The 11,918-nt window shown below is 40.9% G+C and overlaps 1 protein-coding gene across 2 annotated transcripts in view; it reads left to right on the forward strand.

Annotated features, from left to right (window-relative positions):
• rhbdl1 (rhomboid, veinlet-like 1) overlaps nucleotides 1–9,334 on the forward strand; it is a gene marked incomplete at both ends in the record, with an annotated part of 37,620 nt that extends 28,286 nt beyond the window's left edge. For both annotated transcript variants that reach the window (XM_080049714.1, XM_080049715.1), the window contains 3 exons: nucleotides 5,262–5,362; nucleotides 7,464–7,524; nucleotides 9,063–9,334. In XM_080049714.1, coding sequence (XP_079905840.1) covers nucleotides 5,262–5,362; nucleotides 7,464–7,524; nucleotides 9,063–9,334 — 434 coding nt within the window. The remainder of the gene's footprint in view (nucleotides 1–5,261; nucleotides 5,363–7,463; nucleotides 7,525–9,062) is intronic.
• Between the last annotated feature and the right edge of the window lie 2,584 nt (nucleotides 9,335–11,918).

Below are 11,918 nucleotides of genomic sequence, written 5' to 3' on the forward strand. Positions count from 1 at the left end.
TGACTATGCATAAACCTCCAGCTCTACAGAGTCTTTCATCTCATTGGTTTCAGACCACAATGGGTTAAGTTTAGGTTACATTTCTCATAAGCAGGCAGCCGTTTCTAGCAAAAAAAAACTCTAAAAAAAACATTGTACATTATAGATTGCAAATACAGTATGTGGTGAATGTAGTGGAGCTTTTAGTAGCTACAGAGACTAATATTCCTTTCAGGTGTTGATGAAACCAAACAGAGCTCATTAAAGAGTGAATATTAGATTTACATTCATTGGGTTGCCTGAGGTATAGCTACATACACCCAAATTAATATTTTTTGTCAGCTAGTTGTGTAAATAGACAAGTGCTAAAATGTCCACCATACCAACATGTCAGTGTTGTGTTATCCTTGTAATGGTCTCCCCCCAAACCCCCCCCCCCCCCCCCCCCCGAAATAATACAGGTTTAACTTTCTAAACGTAAGTAAAACTTTGGCTATTCAAACCGAGAAGTAGTTACTTTAAAGCATATATAAAGACATATCATGAATATGAGAAATGGGCCCCAGAGAAAATTGTGTATTAATATTTGATAGAAAGCAGTGGATACCATAATCTTATAAATTCACCCTTAAGCACGGTGTTGTTTAAGTCAAACTTCTTTGTACTTACTGTGTATTTAAACTACATCATTCACTTTTTCCCAGGGATTTAGATAGATTGTTAATAGCTTCAGTAATCACAGTTGATAGATAGACATATAAAACTCTAGAAAGCAGACATTTAAAATCAACAGGTTAGTTAGTATTTGTGCAGAAGCATATTTTGCAAGAGTAAAGGATTTCTTTCATTGCATCATGTATTGTGCTCTTGCACAGCCTCCACTGGGGTGGCTGCAGAGGCACAGCCTAAGGCACTGTCAAACCCCTGGCTTTGGATCAGCTCTACCATCCCTCTTCTGCCCCTCATCCTTGTGAGATTGAAAGATACAGAGTTGGCCTATACCTTAAGGCCATCCTGGAGTAACAGTCATGGCGTTGAAAGTTTGGTTTGATTTGACAGAGGCTCAGCTCTATGAGCTGCATTGGGGATTATACAGCGCTAGATGCAGACAGAGTATAGCCCTGTAGATTTATACCGAGTGCATCACTTTTACCGTCCACACTGCAGTGCACTTTTGGATGTTGCAAGCTCACAATAACATTTGATTATGTTGATGATGACTTCAGGACAACAACACTAAATAATCTCTGCATGAGATATGGAATGCGTCGGCTTTGGCGCTAAAATAACCGTACACCTCACGTCTTCGCTCCTGCTGAGTGTAAGAATCCTAAATCTTAAATCCCCCAAAGCAGGAGAGCCCACATGACCGGCCTGTTTAATATTCATACTGTATTTTGGATCCTCTCACCAAAGCAGAGCCAGCAGGAGGAGAGTGGTTTGTTTCCTCCCTGTGGAGCCAGTCTCTTCCTTCTAAGCCGGAGGTCTCTGCGTGTCTCCTCGTCTTCATCCACAGATGTTGGTTTCACAACCTTGACAAGTGTCTCCTAGGAGGAGAAGGCATTGTAAACGTTTGATCGATTCACAATGTATAACTTGATGGGAGCGATGCATCGGCAGAGCATACCCACACAACCCTCCGGCTGTGCAGCTCCCTTCAGCTATAAGGAGATACAACTTATTGCTTTTAACTTGCTTTACTGCCCCGAGACTTTGCACCCACAGCCCTCATAACATCATTTCATGTTCGCCACATCGAATGAAAGATATACGGAACAAATATAGTATTGATCTAGAAACTAGGGGATGTTGACTAAATAACTGAACCCTAACCCAATATTTGAGCAATGCTACATAGATAAAAAGATAAGTTAATGAAAGAAAAATGTAAGCTAATATTCACATAAATTAAAAACAATTGTATCACTTAATTGAACTAAATCTTTAAGACCAACTGCAGACCAAAACCACAAATTTACCCCAGACAATATCTCTCATGCATATATAGGCTATATCAATATTTAATCAATATATCTCCCAGCTCCTCTGCATTGAAAGAGTAATATAACTGCAGAAAGGTTGTGAAGCTCCAAAAAAGACTGACAGACGATGATCTCGGATCATTTAAAGGTCACATATTATGCTAAATGCACTTTTTAAATGTGTTCTAACATATCCATGGGTCCACGGTGTGCCTAGAGACTGCCAAAATATAAAAAAAAATAACAATCTCTCCTTTTCTCACTCTCCCCCTTTCTGAAACCCCCACCCCTCCCCCCAATATACTCCAGTCAGAATTCTCCTCGTTTCTGACCTCACAAACTGGAAAGCCAGAAGCTTCCACTGTGCAGCCCACACCCCTATTTCTTATTGGTCCACGGCCCTGACAGACAGTGGGTGAGGCGTATCTGGCTTCGCTTCCGGACAGGGGCGGGGGGAGCTCAAAGATTGTATATTTACGAGGGGAGCTGCAGCTCTTTTTTAAAAAATTGGCCATTGTGAGATTAGCTGAACATCAGCATAGTACAATAAATTATCTGAAAGTTTTTTTCAGCAAACAATTAAAGAAAAACGTATTAGGGACCACTAAGACCATATAATATGGTGTATAATAGTACCGAAAAGTGTATAATATGGGAGCTTTAAGTTTCCAATTTGCTCCAATTTAAGTTTTTTTAATTTTACTTTGAAGAGATCAGAGACCACATAGCCTGCACGCTATGCTGTAGAATTGCAATTTTTCATGGAACCCAAAAAAAAAAAATGGGGCACAGTGAATCTTCTCAAATCTTATGCTGAAGCAACAACCTTCATACGCCCCATAAATCCAAAAAAAATAGCCCATAGGTGTCGAGGAGAGATGAATGACTCAGGAACGCGCGCTCTGATTACCATCTGTCTTACAATGATCGTCACTGCCAGCGCGGGCTGACGAGGCGTTCTTTGAGACACTATTTACTCTGTGCTGTCCCACATCTCACACACACACACACAGACATAATCCAAATGTTACAACATGCATTATAGATCTGAGATCACAACTCTGGCAAACCCCAGCTGTGATTAAAAAGAGGCTGTTTTTTTTTATCAGCCCCTTCCGCTCTCCCTTATCAGCTCATTTGCATAATTGACGCCGTCCCCCAACTGCCACTGATTTCTCCTGCTTTGAATTCACCACAATGGTGGATGTGGCAGCAGGTGAACTGTGCTGCATTCAGGATTACATATTTTTTACAGCTTTTAAACACTGTTAAAACAGCTGCTGGCTAAAGGCTGTACACTGAATTTGTTTAGCATGTCACTGTTATTCTCATTACAGTGAACTGGCCAAACATCACACTGAGATATTCCCTGCAAAGCAATTAAGACAGCGATTTTTAATTGTACCACAATAACTTCTAGTTAGTACCATGCTTCATTTATCTGTTGGCCTCACCATCAGTCATGTGATAGTATGACGATTAGTAGATCACCAAAGATAATAAATATATAAAAGAGGTGAATGTCCACTTCTCAATATAAAGCAGCACATACAGTATGTATCACAACTCTAAACTTCGTTTTAGAATTAGTTCCATTTCTTAACATGAATCAGTTTCTTAACCAAAAATAAAAGCTTGAATTGACTGTAGAACAACCTCAAAAATAAGTTCTACTATTTCTATCTATCTACTTGCATATTCAACCTTTTTCCATTGATGTGTTAAGATGAAACAGTTATAAAAGCTTGAACAATATCCGTTTTAGCTTTCAGTGCCTAAATATCGGCACGCAAAAGCGTTATTGGAGACTTTCTATTCTGCACTGACATTTAACATTCAAACCTTATTCAAATCTACGGGAAAGAAGAAAAAAAAGTTTTTAAATGTTTTAAACAATTCTACTTATACATACGACTGGAGTGGTTGAGGCCCACATAATGCAAAGAGAAAACACTTCAAAAGCCAATGGATCTCAAGAATATAGAAACATTTATTCTTGGATTTCATACACTTTGCCCGTTTTAATTAACTACCAGAGTATGAAGCTGCTAGCTATTTATGGAATCCCAATCAGCAAGCTATTACAGACATATTGTGTGTGATTCAGCCACAAGGAATGCTGTTTATCAGGTGGACTCAAACTGTGTCCCAATCCAACACTACATGCTGTTTCCACACAGATTATGCCATGTACTTGTAATTGTCATAGGACTGTTCTTACATTAAGTATGTAACAGAAAATGATACTATCCAAGCAAACGGATGTTAAAATGTTTATGACAGACTAATGGTTAAAGGACCCTTCATCACGGCTAGAGTCCACCCACACATGTCTTTTCGCTTTACCTAATTAGTGCGCCACTCAAAACTGTGTGGGAGTGTACAGATTTGATTGACGGCTCCCTCAACCTCTCGTTAGTTTTGTTGCACCTCTCAGGGCGAGACAGTTGATGTTGTTATAATCATTATTGGTCCACAGAGTTTGGTGACATCGCATACTTAAATACACACTTCAGCCAGAATAGATGTCTAATTAGCCTGAGCAATTGAAAACACCTGTGTGCACTTAATCAAACAAAAACGTGTGTGCCTTTGTCGCTGTCTCAAACACTACTGGACTTTTCACAACTGTCATTTCAAACAGTGTATTTAGCGACCATCCATATCAGCAATCCGTATCCCAGATTACATTTTTCTCATGGTTATAACGAGAAATCTTCATATAGCCTATATGTTCATAGCGCACAAATTGGAAAATGATCCTTTTCAGCAAGGTTCATCTGTGTTCTCCTGGCTCTACTCTGATCAGACGTCATTTTCAGATGGACTTGTCCTTTAATTGCGGCCTCCTAAAGGAAAATCAAATTAAGAAAAAGAAAAACCTTTTCAGTTCTCCTCCTATTTAATGTAATAAGTCAGTTGCAGTTTAAACTCACTGCTTGCATGCAGGAAGAGTCTAAACAATACAGTGCATATTACATTAAAGTACACGTGCTCGGTTGTGCAAGATGTGAAATAAAAGGTCATGTGAAGGTCGGCTGATGTAGCGCTGTCCCTGTGAACAGAGGGAGATTTTTTTATTCAGAGATTGTTTTTGTTTTGCAATGCTCAGAAGAAGGTGACTTCTGCTGCTACGTGATGAGTAATCTGACTCTCCTTTTTGTTTTTTCTCCTCCTAATCTAAAATGCTGTCCTCTTCCTAACAACACACACACACACACCCTCTTCACTGCATTGCGTGCTCTCTTACGTCTACTCTCCTAATCTATCTGTGGGTCTCTGTCTATGTCCCCTCTGCAGGCTCGCTGACGGTCTCCATCACAGACATGCGTGCTCCGGTTGTGGGGGGCTCTGGGGGGGTCTACGCTCTGTGCTCTGCGCATCTGGCCAATGTCGTTATGGTAACTATCCCCATCACCGCCTCCATTGTTAGATCTGGTTTTCCCATACAGACAAATTGTCAGAGCTGTCCGCACGCTGGGAGACCAAGGCACCACACACTGCCACTAACATCCCTGGGCTTCACTGTTTTAAGTGTTAGGTGTTCTGTTTTTTTGGTACTGGGTTTCCCTGCTACAGTAGCATCACACTGATGTGACGAATTGTTTGTAGTGCCCAGCAGATTTTTGAAAAAGTGCCCTTTATTATACCATCTGACCTCTTTGATCGTCATTTATTTAGCTAAACCATACCACTTTTTTCACTGTTTTCATGTTTAGCATCGATGAATCCAAAGTGAACTGGCGTTTGCTCAAGAGCTTTATCTCCCCCTCCCAGTATTTGTTTGTATAGGTTTCTGTCACAAGGTTTCTATGTGAAATGCCTACCACGTTCTCTTCAACTCTCGAGGCAGTGATACATCTAACGAATCACTTTAACTAATGTCACTGTTTAATGTGGGCACTGGATATGCCAGCTGTCATAGAAAATCAAAGTGTGCTGACGGGCTCAAAGCAAACACAAGAGTAACTGTAACTGTGCGCTCGTAGCAGCTAACAGCTAGACAGTTTATTTGGTCTGTTAGGCTTGATGCCTGTTTGTTGTCGGGGAATCCCTTCAAGGCACCTCTTAGTTCTGCTCTAATTAATTCTTCCTTTATTTCTAGTTTGCCTTTTTGGAAGGAAATTTTGAAACCCTGTCCAACTCTTGACCAAGTAGATTCCTGGCCATCTGCCATGGAGCATCTTTTTACTGTTTGGCTCAACAGACTCTTTCAGGCTCAGTGAGTTTTGGAGCACTGCTGTAAACGTGACTCCCTTGAAGTGCTGCAGCTCCGGCTGAACTCTCAACATACATCTTGGAACCATCTAGCGCATAAATCTAGCGCAAACAAACTTTTGACATTGCACTTGAAATCTCCTTGTTTGTTTATGTAGTTCTTAATGTTGTTAGGAAGACAAAATATAAAAAGTAAAGGCCAGCACTCTTTGAGTTTCTGATTGATCCACCGCACCTCACACACCCACACACACGTCAGCAATTCTGGATTCCACTGTCAGCAGTGTGATAACAAGATGTGTCACTTACAAAAAAGGATTGGCTGCTCTTCAGTTAAAGATTGCCCATTGCTTCATGTGAGAGTGGAGTCACGTCACTGCTGTGTTGACCTCCTCTCCACTTCGCAACATAAATCATTAATTCCTAGAAATATTGTGACAATACCAGCACTGCCACTCCAACGTAATAGTCAAGGCAGGTTTTTATTTATACTACTTCGCTGTCTTAAATTTTGCATGATGTTTCTTCTCACTTCTGTGAGAGAAGTGGAGAAACACACAACCAGGAACGTAGGGAGGGATGTGACTGGAACAATCTTTTATTACAGGGGAGTGAATATGCTCTTCTCGTTCAGGCTGCCATTGTTCGTTTCCTCCCTGGAGAATCAAATGGGGCTATTTATCGGCCCATTCTCCGCTTCTGTTAAATTATCCTAGGCCTAATTAATAAAGTGCCACTGGGTTGGAACCAGTAAGTGAAGAGCAGCTAGGTGTATAATGACGTCCGTGGGTGGTGTAATTGCTGCCTCTTCTCTCATATGAATATGGATTGTATTTCTTTCAGGGTCGCAATATGCCCAGAGGGTAGAAATTGATAATGAACTGATGTTCAAGCTGTACTACGTAACTTTGTAACAGGAATTTCTGGTCTCTTTATTGACTGCTCCGACATGTCTAAATAATTAGCTGAATAGTTATCCAAATTGTGTTTTTTAATTTTTTATTTGTGTTGCTAGTAATATAGTTCCAAACCCTGTCACTTCCTGAGTGCCTGTGTGATTAGGGAGCAGTAGGGGGCAGGCTGTAGACACTCAAAATAGTATTTAGAAGTCTAGTCTAGTGACAGTCAAGTTTAAGTGGAATAGTTATTGTGGACAAAGTGCCAGTGAAAAGTAATATAGAAAAATAACTTAGATGTAATATTGTCATATAGGCTACTATATATAAACAATGGTTGTTGTTGTTGTCATGATTTTTTTTGTGCTGACAAGACACTTTGTTGCAGAACTGGGCCGGGATGCGCTGTCCGTACAAGCTGCTCCGCATGATCCTGGCGCTGGTGTGCAGTAAGTTCTCCAGATTTCCTCCCAAAAGCTGCACGTTTCTGCTCCTGCTGTTGCTGTTTATGTTGAATTCATGGCAAAATGATTATGTAGGGAGTGTTTTATTTCCAGCATATTGTATGTCCCCACGCTTGTTCACAATTCTAGATAGTATCAAGATAGATTGTTTATCATCAGATCTAAAAACCTCTTAAAGGGGGAGGCAACAGACTCCAGCCGTCTTTGTTAATGACCGTGAGAGGCTCCAACAGTTGGACGTGTTGCTTTGTTTAGCAAAGCTTTTGAGTCATACTTCTTGTCCTCTCTCTCCAAACGAGGGCCCATACACTGTGACTTTCATTACTGAGCAATATGTTCCTTCCATCTGTCCCCAGCCTGCCGCCCCCAGAACCGAGAGAGCACAGAGTCTTTGTTGGAATGTAATATTTCTCCTCAGCGTTTTTACAAACAGGGAATTACTAAATAAAATGTGACACGTTTATTGTAGGGGCACCGTGAAGACTGTATTAACATTTATTGTGACTTTATACCTTCCGTGTTGACGACTTATTCAGATGAATAGACTTCTAGTAGATAAACAACAAATGTCAGATCACATCTGAGAGCAGTTTTTCAGAATATATTAAAATCCTTTTTTTTTGTTAGCAGGGACAATGCACAGCTCATTAGCAGTACCAGAGTTAGCTATAAGCTAATTTTCATCTGTAGTCCCTGGGCAGGAAACAGAGGATAACATCTCTGTCAAAAGGGAAACCTAACACAAAAACAATAACATAAAATTTCACAACAGTAAAACACAACAACACAATACGACAATAAAATCACAACATTAGGACACCACAACAACAACAACATCACAACAGTAAGAAACCAAGACAACAGGACATCACAACATTAAGACAACAGTCTATGCATGATGGGTACATGCTTGGGTTAATTTCAGCCATTTAAAACCAGCAAAGGTGTTCCACTCTCTAATCTTGCTTGGTACTGAGTTCCAAGACCTTGTGGCTCTCACTGAAAATGCGGATGTGCCAAACTCAGTGGATCTGTGCTGTACTACACAGTCCCCCTTTTGTGACCTTCTCTTTGTCTGCAGAAGTAGACTTTGATATACTTTAATACAATGCACAGTAAAGCTCCTTCTTTAGGCTTTGGCATAAAGTCAACTCAGTGCCAGTCCCTGTTCTTTATTCTTGGGGAAATAAGCTATATTAGTTTTGATGAGTAAAAATATAACATGATTTAGTCAGAAAGCCAAATAAACTGCAATCAATGGATTGCATATTTATCGTACAAACATGAGAGTTGTGTCAATCTTCACATCCAGGTCTTTAAAGTCGCAGTGTGTAAAGCGAATTTGTGGGTTTTCAGAACATACTAGTAGGTAGTAAATTTAATATAATATTCATTAGTATCTTTTACTTAGTGTAAAATTGCATGAAAAATAAAATAAAACATTTTGCAACCTTTTAGAATGAGAAGTTGCAGATGAAAAATGAGTTGAATCTGTCTTAACGTCTCTCCTCTCTGCTCCACAGTGAGTTCGGAGGTGGGCCGTGCTGTCTGGCTACGCTTCTCACCTCCGCTGCCCTCCTCGGGGCCCCAGCCCAGCTTCATGGCTCACCTGTCGGGGGCCGTGGTGGGTATTAGCATGGGCCTGCTCATCCTGCGCAGCTACGAGGAGAGCCTGCAGAAACAGTGCTCCTGGTGGGTCATTGTCTTCTCCTTCATCACCTTCCTCCTCTTTGCCATCTTCTGGAACATCTTTGCTTATGAGCTGCTGGGGGTGCAGATACCACCTCCTCCCTGATGAAGGCCCCCCCCCATCCCCACCCCTGCATTAGGCTCCAGCTCCACAACATACACACTGACTCCAACCCAAACAAAGGTCTCTTTGACCAAAGTGAACCTTTTTTTCATTTTAAGTTCCACCGAAATGAAATGATATCAAATCATTCAAAACTAAAAGTCCACCAAGAATCCTTTTTTTTTTTTATCTACAGATACTTTGCAGATTCAAAGACATACGTCTCTTTTATTAAAGAGGGATTACAGTAGCAACAAGTACAGGTGAAAGTTCCTCAGATCCATTTTGAGGAGCGTTATGTCTTTTTATATATGTGTTGAGATCTCATCTACATTACCAGCACTAACCTCTCAGTGAGCGTTCATCCCTTTGTGCTCTTTTATCTTTTTCAGAGGCTTTTTGAAAAGTCCTTCCTTTGAGTGCGTCATTCATACATGTATAGGCCTCAAGGTGAGACGGATGTGAGTTTGTGACACAAGCCTCTGGTGAAAAGGAGCTAAATGGAGAGTGGGAGTGTGTATTGTGGTGGTGACAATGCAACACACATTGCCAAGAGAAGGTGTTTTATAAAGGTGAGAGATCAGGATCAGGACCCTTAAACTAACAGGGTTTCTGGGTTTTGCTTAAAGGCACTAAAGAAGGTTACACAGCAGAATCTCTAGTATTGCTGTGCCATAAATCAGCAGAAGGAGAAGAATTTGAGGAACAGCTCATTTTTTCTGGGGGGTGCATTGAAATTCTTTTAAAACACAAGCCAATAAAATATGATTCCCAGAGTTTTAATGTGTCATCCTCATCATCTCAATGTCAGAGGCAACACTGTCATTTTTTCTTTACTGGGTCTTTTAAACATAGATGACATTATAGCTACACTGTGTATACAAACAACCTAGTTCACTCAACATCGACAAGACGTGAAGACCCGAATCGAAAGAGGCCACGTGATGGAAACGGAAAAAAGAAAAAAGGTTTAGGAGAAAAAAAAATTGACAGCTACTGTTCCCTGGACAGTCATCACTTTAGCGAGTGACACAGTGTCAAAACCCTAAACCACCAACTTGCTAGGCGCACCGTGTAAAATATGCCATATCATGCTCTGTGGCTAACAGCGAGACAAGGACACAGACGCGCACGCACGCACACACACACACAAACCCTTCTTTGTCAGCAGCCACCACCTGATTCTGTGGGTCAAAGTGGACAAAACTGAAGAGAATACTGCACACACACACACACACACACACACACACACACACACACACACACACACTGGCCTCTGCCTGTTTTCGCTCTGACAGACTGAACTGGGGAGGGCACGGATGTGTCATCACCTTGACCTCTGACCTTCGTGTCCCAGAGGGCATTGTGGGTCTCCCTGTCGGGCCCGGTCTATACCTCAGTGTCTCATTCTTAGGGACTGTATACTTTTGTAAAGGAATGTACCTATAAAGAAAAAAAAAGTGTTATTAAGTTGTCCCCTGTTTTTTAAGTTGATAGTGGATGTGTATATTGTATAACCTAGAGTATATTTATTTGTATTTTTTTTTTCTCTTTCAAAGGGAAAAAAGTTTCAAATGGTGCAAAATGAATGCTATGATTGTTCTTCTGATAACTCCTGTACGGCTTTGATCCTCTTAAAAAAACAAGTCTATGAGGCAGAATCCCCTGGTTTGTTCGTTTACCGCTGTAGACTCAAGCTCACTTGATTTTATAAATCTTTTAGTGCTTTACAAAATAAGCCATAGAAAGAACTCATTTGAGAGGGCAAAAGCAGAGGATAAAAAGGGTGTTTGTTGTTTTGACACCTGCTGATCAGTAGCTTCAGTGTGTGTGGTCAAAGCATTTCTTCGTTGTGAATATTTTTACAGGTGATTCACCTAACCTGTGAATCTATGGACTATTTGAGATGTGTTCACGTAGCTAGATTCATCTGTACAACTCCGCCAACTTGTTTGCATTCGACACGGCTTTGTTTTTTGCAAGCGCCCACATCTCTTGTAACCTTCCCCCGGCAGCACGCCAACACCCACACCGCAGTTCTTCTTCTGCAAATAACGAATTATGGGCAGGGCTCCTGTCGCATGCTATCTCCCGACGAGTGATTCAAGCTTTTGGAAAACCCGAGGCGAGGATAGCAATTACATTTACTCATGCTATGTTCCATTTTCAAGCCTTTCAATCAATAATTCATTTGAATGTCCACTGGCTGCCTGGCTTTGCCAATTTCTATAGTTTGGTCATAAATACAGTCCTCAGCATTTGCTCCCACATGAAACTGTCAGTAGTAGCAGGACGACTCGGTGTTAAATGAGGGAATCTGTATGAAATAGCCAGAATAAGCCATTTTCAAATGCATCAAAAAGGAGAAGATCAGCCAATACAGTGACAGTAATGGATCTTTGATAGAAACTCTTGTGTGTACTTGGAAATATTATTGCTTGGGATAGCACAGATACATTGATGAATAATGCACACTTGCCCTGTTAGTCTCTAATGGAGATAAAGAGGATGCCAGAGAGGAGGTTAATGTGCATCTTTAACTTAAAATTCATAGGAACCCACAAGGGTTGTAAAAAGAGCTAGTAAA

This window comes from Ammodytes marinus (assembly GCF_949987685.1).
Source record: "Ammodytes marinus genome assembly, chromosome: 20".
NCBI classification, from domain to species: Eukaryota; Metazoa; Chordata; class Actinopteri; order Uranoscopiformes; family Ammodytidae; genus Ammodytes; species Ammodytes marinus.